This window comes from Oryx dammah, unplaced genomic scaffold (genome assembly GCF_014754425.2).
Source record: "Oryx dammah isolate SB20612 unplaced genomic scaffold, SCBI_Odam_1.1 HiC_scaffold_11163, whole genome shotgun sequence".
Lineage (NCBI taxonomy): Eukaryota > Metazoa > Chordata > Mammalia > Artiodactyla > Bovidae > Oryx > Oryx dammah.
Genome location: NW_024080556.1, coordinates 360874 through 376775, shown reverse-complemented (window position 1 = coordinate 376775; position 15902 = coordinate 360874). Strand labels below are relative to the sequence as shown.

Here is a 15902-nt window from a genome sequence, read left to right as displayed (position 1 = left end):
CTGATTAGGATACATCTAATATCATTAAAAGTCAAATCATTTAAAAAAAAAAAAAACACATCAGACTAAGGCCATTCAACAACTTCTAGCAATTCAAAGGGGCAGTAGCCAGTGGCAGATGCCCAGATTAACTGAAGGCCTATTTAATACTAAATACTATACTAGAGCCTCTTATAAACATATTCCTTTTTTTTACACTCATGGGGATATTACCAGAATATTAAATAATAAATAGCACTGCCTTGCAGACTATATAAAGAGTTGACTTTCCAGCTATTACATGGACAATGCCTGGAATGAATAAGCAATTATATGACATTGGTTATAACCATCAGGCATTTTACATTCATTTTTAAAATCTCCAAAATCATAAGATACGTATACAGCTTCCCCATAAACACACATATTTAAGTTTATTTAGTGCCCACAACCTCAAGAATAAAGTAGAGCATTTCAGATACCATTTCCAAATCCAATTTTTAATATTTAGCATAATTTTTTTAAACAATGAATTTCCAAGGATCCAATCTAGAAAAAAAAAAAATGTTCATTTTAAGCAATCACTATATCTTAGAAATATCAAAAAAAAAAAAAAAGCATCTCTTTTATTTCCTGGTTTGGCAACTTAGGTTCTTTTATTATCTCTGCAAACATCCTTCAGAGACATCTATCCTTTGAGCTTACTACATTAGGATTTCCTTTATTCGTAACAAATATTTGTTAACACAAAAACAGTCCTATAACACTTCTTTCTTAGACCTTTCAGAGCAAAACTCTCTGGATGAGACATGGGGCTGCTTATCTTGTACCCATCATGAGGCAAAACCGGTCCTCAAAAGCACTTTTTAAAAAATAGTGGCTATATTATAATAGACCCGGAGAGAGGGATGAAAGAGAAAAAAATAAGAGCTTATTTTAACACCTAAAATCTTGACCAAAATCAGTTCTACCCAGTAACTATCATATATTCATTTTTAGAAGTATTTGTCAAAAGCACAAATTACTAAGGCTTTAAATAATCCTGGCTAGACAATTCTTCTCCACCTTTTTGTCATCTCAAAAACAGTCTGACTGTAATGGTATGACACCCTCTCAGACAAGCCTTTCGGCATTAATATTTAAATCTTACCTATCCCTTGTGATTGGAATTCAGCCTCTATTCGCAAACAAAAACTAAATCAATGTTCTTAGAGTTCAAACTAGATCCCTAAACAGTTTGCCACTCTCTATGCACAGATAAGATAAACTTTCTTTGACCCAAGAGATGAAGTTGCCATGACGATCAGAGAGTCCACTTTCTATATTGATATTTTGCTGATGTAACAACAAATAGAACCAGATCCTAGTGCCGATAATGGTGATTAATTAATACTAATATTGATCCCTACAAGCAAGAGACAAGGCTATTAACTTGAAGCCTGAAAAGTCAATTGTTACCTGTGGCAGAGATACTAGGAGCTGATTTGGAAGCATAATAAACAAATGTGCTATCTTTATGCTAATACCTTTAAAGAGATAGTACTTTCTAGAATGCCAAATATTACCATGTCTCAGCTTATTAACTTAATTGCATTTCAGCCTTTAAAAATGTAACCTTATTGAATGATACATACTTACCCCTTTATCTATGGTGGAAACACCTTCTCTGGTGACTGAAGTAGGGGACTTTTGTTGCTATTCATTTGGTCAGGGAATGAACTGATCATTTTACACAGCGCCAGGCACTGAATTAGACAGGGTTTCAAAAATTCCTGCAGTGTTCTTCTGAAATGTCCTACTAATCCTTCAGAATTGGGAAAGAAACAAGAACTCCAAGGGAATATGACTTGGAGAATGAGAGCTCCAAAGCTAACATATTCACTCACAGTTTTTAGCAAACAAAGATTGCTCTGAAGAAAGAATTCTTAAAAAAACTTTTTTATTCCCAGAGACACGTAATTTTAGATTTTTCACACAATTTAGCCAAACACCAAAAAAACTGCTCTAAACAGTATCACTTCATCTAAAACTTGAATATACATTCTTTTGAAGGAAATTGAGAAGGCACCTTTTTGGAACGTAAAACTTAATCACAGAATGTAGAATAAGTAAGATTATTTATTTAATACCTTTTAACCAAGTTACACATTGAAAAGGGGTTGTGATTTAAAATACCAATATAAGTCCATTCTTGATTTACCTTGTTTATGGGGAAGAACAAAAATATCCATATTAGAAATCCATACATCTAGTCCCAAATCTGTCATTTTAGCAAACATTAGCTTCAATCTTGTTCTCTCAAAACTTTTTCCAGTGATAAAAACTAGAGGCAAAATGGACTAATTAGTTTGATTTCTTTGTTTTTACCATGTGAAGGAAGAGCTAATTTAGTCTTTGAATAGTCCTCAAACAGTAGAAATAATAGGGATGAGGGAGGCCTTGAAGAGCACACGGACAGAACTCTGCTACCTTAACTGTGACACAGAGTTAATTTACACTACCATACAGGCAAAACATATATACATATGAGCTAGACAACTAACATAACCAATCAATATCTTAATTTACTCTCAAAATTAAAAGTGACGTGTAAATCTTCACATTAACCCTTAAATATAAAATAAATTTTAAATTAGCAGAATGTAAATATCAGAAGCTAATCGTTTAACTGCACTACTGTCTTGCACAACTTAATAGCACCAACTTAAATAAAATAAGACAAGTCACATCATATTTTCTATGTCTACATTTAAATGGTTCAGGAAATATTTTAATTTGCAAAGACTTATTGGTACCTTGGAATGTCTAAAGTGAACGCTGATTTCTTATATGAAATTTAGAGAGATGCTTTACACTCCTTATAATTGAACTGATATACAATCACATTATTCTTAACGTTTCTGGTTATAATTTACAGACGCGTCCAAACTTCTTTGTCCACTTAAAATACTGAGACATATAATATTAAAACTCGTAATTTTTCTTCCCGCATAATTTTATAAATGAACCACTTTAGAAAGCTACCAGAAGTGGAAAACACAAGAGTGGCTCTTTTAATTCCAAGTCATATCACAAACTTTTAACCCTACACTCTTTTATAGCAACTAGGGATATGAAAGGCTACTACATTTATATTTGCATTGTGACTGCACTGAACTTAAAAAAAACAAACCTGACTTCATGATCAATGGTCTTTAGAAGTGAACTTTCTTATATTCTCTTTAACTCTTAAAAACTAGGATTCACCTATTAGCCATTTCTTAACTTTATTTCTAAAACATCTACTAAATATTCTTAGGTTTTTTTGAGAAAAATTCTATGTATTGATATATTTCAAATTAATAAAGAAATTAATTTTTTAATATTACATTGGGTACCAATCTTTCTATTTTATTAACAAAACAGCTAGTATACACAATGTATTTTGCTTTAGTTCATGGCTAGTGTAAAAATAGATTTTCTGAAATGTAACTCAGTTTAAAAATGTAGAAAATAAAATCTCTAACATGAGATACAACATAAACCAAAAAGAAAGGCTTATCTTTTAATGTTATATTTAATTATTTTTTAAATCCAAAGAAGTGAATAATATGTTTCAAAGCAAAAAAATCTGTCTTAATATTTTGCAGATAAAAAAACAAAACATCCTGGATATGAGTGATCACTATATTTCAAATGTGCACAGCATACCCAAAGCCCTTTTTAAAAATAATAATATTAATGATGATAGAGTAGTGAACTAACCCCAAAATTATGGATTTAATATTAATACATGAAACACTAAAGAAAAGAATCCTACACTAGAACAATGAAAAATAACCACAACCACCTCTTTGTATAACATAATTTTAAGGTTCTAAAGATGATCCATTAGAAGTTTTCACATTTACAAATATTAAATAAATTTAATATGCAATACTCTCATTTAAAATAATAATCATTTTATAAATAAAGCATTTAATATTATCTACTTTTTAAAAAACAGCATAAAACATTCGAGACACTGTGCAAGTAAGGGATTCATACGGCCTGAAATTATTAGATCATCTCAAATAACAAAAAGGCAATGTATTCAATATGAAAGGTTTCCAAGTTCTGCAAAAGTCCTTCTACAGAACTGCTAACAAGGTTATTCTTTACAGGGAACATTTTACTTTCAAGGTGTATATTCATTCCCAATATCTACTTCACTTAACAAAAAATATTCTCTCTCTTCATCCTCCCTTTCTTTTTCCTTCACCACAAAGTATTTGGCACATGATCCAGACTGAACATTCCTGTTCAACATGTTTGAAAGCATCAAGCAATCTAAAAGTTTTAGGAAAACTATTCTTGAATGGTATCAAGAAGAGTGCCTTTTCTTAATGTTGGATAAAAACAAAGTATTTGAGTTTTCTCTCTTTCAAAGTCAATATTAACTACTAGCTGGCATTTGTAAAAAATGCATATATATATGTGTGTGTATATATATATATATATGTATGTATATCTTTCCTGAACCCATAGCCAATACACTCAGTGAGACTGAAGTTGGGGACATATAGGGCAATAAACACATTACTAGAGACAACAGCTTGAAGAACAAAATGACAGTAAAACTGCACATATAACACAGTTACTAATCATAAAGAGATGCGTTGGTAAAAGGAAAAAAAATCATCATTTCTGTCATAAATTTTGCAGTGCAGCCCCAGAATGGAGAACAATCTGGGCAATTTATTGGCATATTGGCAGGAGGTGATAAGGCTAAAAACAACAACAGCGAGCAGCTGTGCGGGGAGATGGGCTGATAGCATGATAGGGCTCCCACACCAAACACCTCCCATCCTATCAAGGCTTTTTATCAAACCAGGATTACAATAATAGCTTAGAAGAGAAAGCTTCTGAGGGGAGGGCAGAAAATATAGTCTTGGAATAGGAAAAAAAAAATCTGAATTTTGGGACAAAACATGGGGGCAAAATACATAATTTATCACTGTATTATCAGGAAATCCAGGCAGTCTAATCAAGGAGCACTGAGTGACTATTTTTTGCCTTATCATCCAAAGTGGTGGAAACGGAGAAGGAATTATCAGGCTTCTGCAGATTGCTGGGCTGGAATTTTAATGGTAATAATCGGGTTTCTGATGGTATATCTTCTCCGCTTATCTTTCCCATTATCTCCTCTTATCTGGCCAGTCATCATAGCAAATTAATGGTGCTCTTTCAGCGTTGCCTTTTTATCGCTGCCCGGAGAGCACCCAAGGGGAAAGAATAAGCAAAATATTAAAATACTGCATAAATCACAATTTTAGATAGCAGGGAACTGTACGCAGTAAAAGGAAAAAAAAAAAAAAAAAACTGTGCCCAACAACCTTTTTGTCCTTTAAATTGACTGTCTTCACAGTTTCTGGTATAAGCTGACTTTTTGCTTGTCATAGTTGCTCTAAATTGGGTATGTTTTATCAGCAGTGCCAAAGCTTTATTTTCAAATTCTGGATGTTTCCAAGTTTAAAATGCAGTTTCATTAGTTCCATGAAACGCCACTGTTTCAAAAACCATTTCTTTCTGGTATTTTCTAAACTTCTGTTTGATCCAGAATATCAAAACAAACACTGTTGTTTGTAATTTTTTTTTTAAATGTTTTTCTTCTTATACACTACTAAAATTGGAGAGACCTATCATGGTAATGACTCTGAGTATCAGACAAACTTCTCCATCTGCAAAACTGCTTCCTACCTGAACAGGCAAAAGGAGACAGATATCAATAGGTTATAACCAAAGTGACTTTACAGTTGGTCAAACTACATTTAAGTATTCCCGCCCCACTCCACTCCCCCCAAAAAATAGCTATTAGATAGTACTGCTCTATATATAACAATCCAAAGACCTCTAATTTCTCATTTTCCTTAACAGTGCAAGAAGGGTGTCCACGTTTGCATAGATAATCACAGTGACCCTAAACTGAATACAATAAAAGTCTAAACTGCATGTATATTAATAATGCATATGAATGCATGTATCAGCAGGCAAGGATCACTGGGAATAAATATAAATATAATACTTGTTCACTTTCAAATGAGAAAACTTTTAAGTATTTTCGATAGTTAATAAATCACAGCATTCAAATAAGGCACTAAAATGTTTTATGACCTATAACACAAGTGTAGCATCAGCAATTAGTTCCAGCGCTTTAATCTTCAATTATATGAGGTGGACATAGAAGGATAGAAAAAAAAAATTTAATGTAGCTAATTGAGAAGATAACAAAGTATTCCCAAGTAGAATCAGATGGTCTTTGTGCTATACAATCAATTAATATTAATTATTTATTAACAACTTAGACGACAGCCATGAACTAAAAAGCATTTTGCCTTTAATAATGCCTATAATCATATCTTATAATAAGCAGTTTTGTACTACAAAATGCAACATTTATACACAGGGACCAGATCGATTTTACCAGTTCTAAAAGGTAAAAAGCAATTAGTTGAAACCATGAATAATCACTTTGAAAAAAGGGAAAGTCTTCAAGAACAGTGTCTCTCTCTACTCAATTAAAACTGCTTTGAGTCCAAAGTTAAGTCCAGACCTTGCTTTAACCCAAGTTGAAGCAATCCAAGAGAAGAAATCCACTAAGGAAAAGCTAGCGAGTCTGCTTTGAGAGGCAAGGATCTAAATACTTATGTAGCAAACTGCTTACAACCTGGACCCCATTTTACACTGGATTAAGTTGCTTTATAGGATTTATTTTAAAACTACATTAAATGAAATTTCTAACGCGAGGGGGTGCGTGTGATTAATAATCAAGGGGAGGCAGTGTCATTAAAGCCTTTACCTAAAAGTACATGATAATCAGTTTTACATTAGTTGCAAGACTTCAAATAACACGAAGAAATGGACACACCGCATGGCTGGCAAAAAAATAAAATAAAATAAGGCTGTTTCTCCTTTTCGGCCAAAGCGTTGAAGACATGTCGCCGGGCGACAAAACATTATGGGAAGGCTAATCCCCAAGACGCGAAAAGTTGACCGAGTTGAGCTCTGAGGGTGTGTGCTCTTCGGGCAGGTGCCTCTCGCCCCGCTGGGGACTCAGCACCACCCAGGCCCCCGGGGGCTCGGGGGCTTCAGGTCAGGCTCAAATGAGGCGCCCAGGCTGCCTTGAACTCCCGGCTTCCGCGCTGGGAAGCAGCCGGCGGCCCCTCCCCGCGAGGACCCGGCGCGCCCGCGAGGCCCGAGGTAACCCGCACGCCCACCGCGTAAAGCGTCCCGGTGCCGCGAGCCGGACGGGTCCGGCGCCCCCGGCCAGATCCGCCCGCGCCAGCCCCGCGCCCGCAGGGCGGAGGCGCACGGCTGCCAGCGGCCGAGGCGCGAACTTTTACACCTACTTTTTGTTTCGCTTCGGCTGTGGCGTGGCTCTGGCACCGCCCCGGATCGGGACCCAGACACTGATTTTCCACCGCCTGGGGACGTGGCCTCCCTCGCCCCGAGGTCTCCAACAGTTGTTTCGGAGAACTAAGTTCTCACTCTGGTTACTAAAAAAAAAAAGTGGTCCCCAAGAGTAGCAGCCCGTCCAACGCAACAACAATGACCACAACCACACTGATAACAACCTCCTGAGTGAGCTGGAGCTACCCAGCCAGGCTCCAGGCGAAAACGCTGCGCTAAGTGCGCGCAGGGGGTCAGAATTAAAAAGGACCCCGAGGGCGAAGGCTGAGCCGGGCCAGGAGCGGGCTGTTCCTCGCAGCCTCTTTCTCGCCCGGCGGTCGGGCTGTCCGTCTGTCTGTCTGTGCACGACTAGCTGTCCCTCCAGCTGCTCGAAGTTTGACAAATCCCGGGCAGCGGGAGCGGATTTCCCCGAGTCTCCCTCCCCTCCTTTTCCCGCCCCGCGCGCGCCCCCCGCCCCAGAAATAATCCCACTAACTCTCGGCCCCGCGTGCAAACTTACGTTTGATCTGCCGGGGTTTGCTCTGCTTTCGCCGGGACATTTCGGCGGCGGCCACTGCCCCCGGGGCTCCCGCGGTGCCCGCGGTAGGGGCTGCCGCTCCCTCGGCTCCCGCCGCCGCCGCCGCCGCCGGCCGGGCTCGGGCCGCCGCCGGCCGAACTCCAGGTGCTCCGGGCACGCGGGATTCCGGGCGCTGGGCTCCTCCGGGAGCCGCGGATCCACGTTTGGAGATGAGCAGGCAAATGACGAGGGGGAGAGAGAGAAAGAGAGAGAGAGAGAGAGAGGAGAGGAGGAAAGGAGAGGAGGGAGAGGAGAGGAGAGGAGAGGGGGCAAAGAGAGTGTGACAGGAGAGAGGGGAGGGGGAGAGTGGGAGAGCGCTGGGGCGGGGGTGGGGGAGAAGGGGAATTTTCTAACGGAGGAACCGGGAGAGAGAAAAGGGGGAAGGGGGGGCGGGAAGGGAGTGCGGGGCGGAGGGGAGAGGGGAAGCGAGGGGGCGGAAGGCGCGCGAGGAGGCGCGCTCGCTCTCCCCGCTCTCGGCGGCTCGCGGGGCACAGACGCCGCCGTTCCGGGCCGCGCAGCTCTCGCTCTGCCGCGGGAGGTGGCGAGGCGCGGGAGGGAAGGAGGGGCGCGCCGCGGCTGTGGGGAGGGGGGACTATTCCATCAGCGGACGGAGGATTGGCTGCATCCAAAGCCAGTCCGGATGCAAACTAGGGCCCTGGCCTGGTCGCGTGGGGTGCAAGGGGAGCGCGGCGGGGGGTTGGGGGGCGGATAGAAAGCGGCGTGGGGAGGGCTTGGAGAGGGGCCACCTTCTGCAGTTGTCACCGCGGCAGCTCGGCGCTTTTGCCCAGACCACCCCCGCCTCCTCTTCCTGGCAACTTCTTTCAATAGCCCCCTCTCGGATGGAGCCCCCCACTCTCATTCCCCCCTCAACTCCCCTCTCTCACGCCTCGTCTGTCCAGCGGGGCACAAAGAAATCTCAGTCTCTCCATAAACTTTGTGCTTCCAGTTAATGCCGCCCCTCCCCTAGCCCCCACCCCGCCCTTCCAGCCCTTTTGGCAGGAAGGCTTAGGCCACTGGCAGAATCCTCTTCGAGAGCCAGCTGATCACAAATGCCAACTGTGTGTCTTGGGGCCGGTTAAGTCCCTCTCATCTGCCCAGGCTCTCCGGAGACCGGTTCATGGCTCTCAAGGTTCCCCGGAGACCGCTGCGGACACGGACCATCCCCCCCACCACCCCCTCACTTGGCCCGCAAGGATGAGATGCTGAACAGCGTCCTAAAAGTGCTCTTTCTCACCTCGAGTTTTCATTTTTAGGTTGCAAAAATTCCGAATTTGGAGACAGGCAGATATTTTTTCTCACATCAGAAAGGAGGACCATTAACTAGGTGATTAACCCTTCTGGGAAACGAACCGTCTCTAATCAGAATACTAACTTTTCGAGGAAGTCTGTGGAAGTTCTGAAGTCCCACCCTAGCCCCATAATATTTCATTCTTTTAGTTCTTCTGCCACAGGGAAGCAGCCAGCGACTAATAAAAGATTTGATCTTGCCATAATTTCCCAAGCAGGTAAGACCCAATAACTATTTCATGGTTCTTTAGCTTTTAAAGTTTTGTTTCATTATTATTCAATTATTGTGTGTGTAGTATGTCGGAAAGTGCAAGCCAAAAGAACACATTTTGAACTGATTTGCATAGCTATTATTTTGGCCAAGTTAAGCTGCATGAGGCTAGCTTTAGTTTCTCATAGTTTCATGTACACTGAGTTTTAAATATATTCTCCCAGGTTGACTTGAAGGAGCCTCTGTCTAAGAGACAGTGGAACTGGCTGCTTTATGTAATCAGTATTTACTAATAAACTCCACTGCAGTTAACATGTATCCACCAGATACTGCCGACTTCCCCCCCCCCCAGGTTGTGAGATCATCCATTCTGATCTGAAATCGTGCCCCCCTTTGTTTGGTTGACTAACATCCCGGTGAGCCCCGCCAAACTCCACACGCTAAAAGGGTCTGGAGGTCAGCAGAGAGCCTGGGCTGATTGAGCGTAATGCAGGCTGCTCAGTGTGCAGGAGGCACTGTAATCAGTGTCATTTATAACCCCATCAGGACATCTTCTGGAAGGTGTAAAGAGTTGCCCTGTGAAAGGTATGGCTGAGAGAATCTTAATACAGAGCTGAAGACCAATTGTGAATTTTATTATATTACCATTAGTACTATTACCATAGAGGTTGTAAGAATACATGGTTCTTAGCAGTGGAAATGCACTAAGTGACAAAGTCCCTCCCTTGAAGAACCAACAAATTAAAGCCGTAAGTACCATGAAAAGCAGGGTTATTTGTGTTGGTGTTGTGGAATGAATAAGCAGACAGAAATACAGATTTTTGCCTCCTTAATTTCCAATTCATTACAATTAAATTGGTATACATAGAACTGAACTATTATATATTATGGCTTCTAAAGATCTTTTTACAAAACTGGCTGAATTTTTTTATATCGCCCAAAAGGAATGCCCATTGGAATAAGATACCATAACAGTTAGTGTTTCCTTTGGCATTTGAAATGGTTAAATATGCAAAGCAAAAGAGAAACAAATAAATCTCAACTAAATACTCACTTTAAAAGCTGAAAGGAGCAAAAGTCAGAGAATTCAAGGCAAGATTGATAAGATAACCTGATTACAGTATTAGAAATAAAGATAGCTCATCTAAATTTATAAATAGATATATTAGTATAGTCAACATGAATGAATTAAACTAAGGAATACTATTACATTTTGTGTTTCCTCATCATTTTAATGAGAATGTTAATGATATTTAAAGTTTAATTTTTCTTTTTCTCATTTAATTCACTAAGGTTGTAAAATAAAATGACAGCAAAACCTATAAGCAATTATCTCTGTCCAAATGGATATAGCAGCTCCAAACCACAGCTACATGACTATCAAACAATGATTATGAAAACCACAATTGAGAAAAGCATCAGAGAATGATATTGCAAAACCACAGCAACAAATGTGTCTGCGATATTGAAAACCACAATTCACAACTAATACCCTGTGTATTGCAAATTACTATTTAACTATAAATGTGAAAATGTATAAGTAACAGCACAAAATAATTTCTCATTTACTTAAAAATGAATTATTCATTTTCTAGACTCGCTGATTTCATCTCTGCATAACGGTTCATTTTGAAAAGTTTCTTTTTTCAAAGACAAATCATTTTAAATCACATAGGTAAGTTACTTTAAAAGCAGAAAATATGGAACTTTTAATAACATTTCCTCAAATGTTAAAAGAATTGATCTGAAACCCATCTGAAATAAAGAAACATCTACTTCAGTCTAGCTTTCTTCATAAAATTTTTCAGGAGCAAAAAGGGTTGGAGTGGAAACTGTTTATAGAACAAAAAAAGCTTTAAGTATCTATTACACCTTCAACAAGAACATAATTTTATTTTCTTAAATCATCATTTTAGCTAGAAAATATACACCTGACAATAATGTGAGTTGCCAATACCAAAAATACTTTAATATGCAAACCAAATGTTTATTCACAAGTGAATAAAAGAATGTTATTTGTAAGTTTATAGAGTTTCCAGATTTAGCAAATTAAAATACAGGATGCCCAGTTAAATTTTAACTTCAAATAAGCAACAATAAATTTTTTTAGGGTAAGTATGTTCCTTGCAATGTTTGGTACATACTTATCCTAAAAAATGATCATTGCTTATCTGAAAGTCATATTTAACTGGGCATCCTGTATTTCATCTGGCAAACTTACAAGTTTTCACAAATTTGTGGTTTTTTATAATATTGTTTATAGAAAGGTAGGGAAACTCTACTGTATTTCCTGTAGATATAGATATACTTTATTCTTGAACATCATATTATTTAGGGAAGGCAATGTAGAAGAAGTAAATTTCTATACAAAAATTCTTTATTTGGCATAGTACCGAAAGGTGCTGTCCGGGTAAATGGATTGCATTCATGTCTGTCTCACTCTTGCATTTGTTTTTAAAATGTGTTTTTTTCCTCTGAGGGATCAACAAATTGATAAAGCAACCTCCCAGGCCACATCTTATTTGGCAGCAAGCTGCCTCCTTTATTATGGGAATAAACAATATTCAAAAGCTTCAGAAAGACTTAATTTTTTGCCCTTGTATCCTCACCAGAAATTGAATACAGTTTATCTGCCTTGATTTAAGATTGTGACACTGAATTGAACAAGAATGCAGTATGAAAATAGTGTTTAGTGTTTGTGTATCTTTATAATTTCAGCAGTTTAAAAATAAAAATCAACAAATTCATCTAAATGGCATTCCTATGTTATAACTATGAAAAGGACTGCCTGTTTACTCGCAAAGGAGCCAAGAGCTTTGAAAACATTCAGTCAATCTAGATCTGAGGTTTAACTTGGTCTTCGTGTAGACGGTCAATGCGCTTGATAGAAGTATATATGTATAAAAATTTACTAAAGGGCAGGTCTATATAATTAATGAATTCATGGAATTTTCAAAAAAAAAATCTGCAAAAAAGATCTCTGAACCCATATGGGTTAAGAATGGCTGTTCTCTTCATGTGTAAAATTTTATGATGCACTGAAAACAAAAATTTGAATGATTTAAGTTTTTATTCTTTGCAATCATCCTTTATGTCCAAATTACTATTCTGATAGAGGAAAATCATAAGATGAACTCTATTACAAAAAAATGTATTTGTTGCTAAGTCGGCATAGCACAACTCCAATTACAAAATAAATGTTGAAATAGTAACGCCTCAATTTTAGTAAACATCTGCTGACTTTGCCTCCCTAGTATCCATTCCTTCTTCTTCTGGTAATAGTGCTGTGACATCTTTTGAAGGACCACTCCTCCACACCTTCTCTTTGGTCATGTAATGCAAGTGTAACCTTCCCCAGTCCCCCAATCCCTGACCAGTCAGAATATTTCATTTGCTTATCTGTAGTGATTGGCTCAATGATTCAAATGTTTCTATAGGAGTCAGCCCTGCCTGGAACTTTATCCTAAAACCACTGAGGAAAGGGTGCTGTTATTCTGCTGGGATTGCTCTCCTGGAAGAATGCTGTTGTTGTTGTTCTTTAGTTTCTAAGTCACATCCAACTTGTTTGTGACCCCATGAACTGTAGCTCGCCAGGCTCCATGTCTCAGAGATAAAGAATATGCCTGCCAAGCAGGAGATGAGGGTTCAATCCCTGTGTCAGGAAGGTTCCTGAAGAAGGAAATGGCAACCCATTACATTATTCTTGCCTGGGAAATCCCTATGGACCCTGGAAGAATGCAAATTTAATATTGCTTTTGGCCATCCTCCGTGGAAGAATATGTTTTAGAGAACTAATTCTGTCTTATCTTGTCTCAGGATCTGAGTTTTTTAGAAATCCAAACCAAGACACCCATCAACATTCCAATATTATTATTATTATTTTATTTGTGGTTCTATCAGTATTACCTATATATCTACATAGACAATAGAGTCTTGGTCATTTCATTATATTGTATCTTTATCTATTTAACTAGGCTAATCTCTCTACACCTTTGCAGTCTTAGTATAGATACCATTTTCCACAGGAAAACCTCCCTGACCTCCCAAATCTGAGTGAGATAGCTCTTCTCAGTTAGTTCCATAACCTTTTTTGACTATCACTTGTTGCTTTGTATTATATTGGCAGTTTAATCACATATACATTAAATCCTCACCAGCCCCCTCCCTATTGTAATACACCTAGCTAGATAGTTTGTGAGAGCAAGAAATACATCTGTCTTCAGAACTGCATCCCCATGCTGGACACATAGAAGGTCTTAACATAATTACTGAGAGAAAAAGTAAGGTTAGAATTACCTTGTTTTATCTGGGCACTCTTACAGTCCCCAGTCTGCATCCACATAGGCACAAGTGCAAAGAGTGGCAGCCATGTTTGTGCAACATGACTCCATGCTCCTGATTATAGATGCTTGGACCAAAGGGAGTACCTGCCTCAAATATAACCAAATTTCTCCCTCAGGGATCTAGAGTTAGTATCAAGAGTTTCATGTTTGCAAGGGCTAGTCTCTTAAATGAATGAAAAATGAAATGAATGATGAATTTCATAATGAATGAAATTATGGCATGGTTCCCACCATGTGAACAGAGTAACAGCAATAGTTTGCCAGTAGAGAGAAAAAGAAATAAACGGTAAGAGAACTGGGAATATGCAATGGTATCCCATGTCCTGTTCCAGTCCCTTCATAGGCTTCTGCCCTGGACATCACTGAGATACTTATGTGTCCTTAAAATAAATTCCTCCCCATCTTTCTTTTTAAAGTTATTTTTGGCGTAAATTTGCATTAGTTGATTCCTGTTACATTCAAGCCAAAAGACAAAATTAGTAATCTATGACTTTAGTTCACTTAACTATTCAATAGCCCTCTTTATCCACAGTTTTACTCTGTGGTTTGTTACCAGTGGCCAGCCATGATCCCAAAATATTAAATGGAAAATTTCAGAAAAAAGGAAATTCATAAGTTTTAAATCGGGTGCCGTTCTGAGTAGCATGGTGAAATATCATTCCAACCCACTTCATTCCTGCCCCCCACCCCTGCCACATGAATCATCCTTTTGTTCAGAGAATCCCACCAGTTAGTCACTTAATAATCATCTTAGTTATCAAATCAAATGCCACAGTATCATGGTGCTTGTGTTCAAGTCGCCCTTATTTTTGTTAATACTGGCTCCAAAGGACAAGAATAGTGATGCTCAAATTCAGATGTGCCAAAGAGAAGCTTTAAGGTGCTTCCTTTAGGTGAAATGGTAAAAGTTCTCAGTTTAATGAAGAAAACAATTGTATGCTAAGATTGCTAAGATCTCCAATAAGAAGGAATCCTCTATCCCTGAATTGTGAAGAAAGAAAAAGAAATTCATGTTAGTTTTTCTGTTGGACCTCAAACTGCAAATGTTATGAGCAGAGTGCAGGGTCAGTGCTTAGTTATGACAGAAAAGGCACTGTATTTGTACACCAAGGTATTTTGAGAGAGAGAGAGACTACATTCGCATAGCTTTTATTACTGTATATTATAATCATTCTGTTTCATTTTATTGTTGTTAATCTCTTGCTGTGCCTAATTTATAAATAAACTTTATTATAGGTATGTATGTATAGGAAAGTGCTTCCTTGGTGGCTCAGCTGATAAAGAATCCGCCTGCAATGCAGGAGACCTGGGTTCGATCCCTGGGTTGGGAAGATCCCCTGGAGAAGGGAATGGCTACGTATTCCAGTATTCTTGCATGGAGAATTTCATGGATAGAGGAGCCTGGCATGCTACAGTTCATGTGATCACAAAGAGTTGGACACCACTGAGTGACTAACATACACCTGTATAAGAAAGAACAGTATATGTAGAGCTCTATAGTATCAGAAGTTTCAGCCATTCCCTGGGGTCCTGGAATATATCCCCCACAGATAAGGGGGGACCACTGTATTTAGAAATAACAAATTAACTGAATTTTCTATTTTCCTACAGAAAGTATTGTATTAGTCTGAGTTCTTCAGAGAAACAGAACCAATAGTATATACACAGAGAGATGATAGGAAATTGACTCGCAGTAGCAGAGGCTAAGTTCCTGAATCTTCATTTGACCAGGGAGAGTCTGCATTTGAAAGTCTGAGAACCAGGCGAGCCGATGGTAAAAGTTCCAGTCCGAGTACTAGTCTGAGGGCAGGAGGAGACCCATGTTCCAGCTGCGAAACCATCAGGCAGAAAGGGAATTCTCACTTACTCTGCCTTTTTGTTCTAATCAGTTCATCGATGGATTGGACAGGGCCTACCCATGTTGAGGAGGGCAATCTGCTTTACTCAGTCTGCCAACTCAAATGTTAATCTCATCTGAAAACACACTCACAGACACGTCCAGATTTTTTTTTTTTTTTAAACCAAATCTCTGGGCAATCAGTGGCCCAGTCACATTGGCACAAAAAATTAACCATCATCAACACTTTCAATGATATTT

General features: G+C 38.9%; 1 protein-coding gene and 1 long non-coding RNA gene across 3 annotated transcripts in view; one reads left to right on the top strand and one right to left on the bottom strand.

Moving 5' to 3' along the window:
* LOC120860698 (zinc finger protein ZFPM2) overlaps positions 1-7947 on the bottom strand; it is a 523309-nt gene extending 515362 nt beyond the window's left edge. Inside the window, exon 1 of the mRNA XM_040236456.1 lies at positions 7907-7947. Within this exon, the coding sequence (XP_040092390.1) occupies positions 7907-7946 (40 nt within the window). The 5' untranslated portion in view covers position 7947. The remainder of the gene's footprint in view (positions 1-7906) is intronic.
* A 725-nt stretch (positions 7948-8672) lies between these two features.
* LOC120860670 overlaps positions 8673-15902 on the top strand; it is a 66402-nt gene continuing 59172 nt past the window's right edge. For both annotated transcript variants that reach the window (XR_005720407.1, XR_005720406.1), the window contains exons 1-3: positions 8673-9287; positions 9401-9468; positions 11057-11136. This is a non-coding gene — a long non-coding RNA (uncharacterized LOC120860670). The remainder of the gene's footprint in view (positions 9288-9400; positions 9469-11056; positions 11137-15902) is intronic.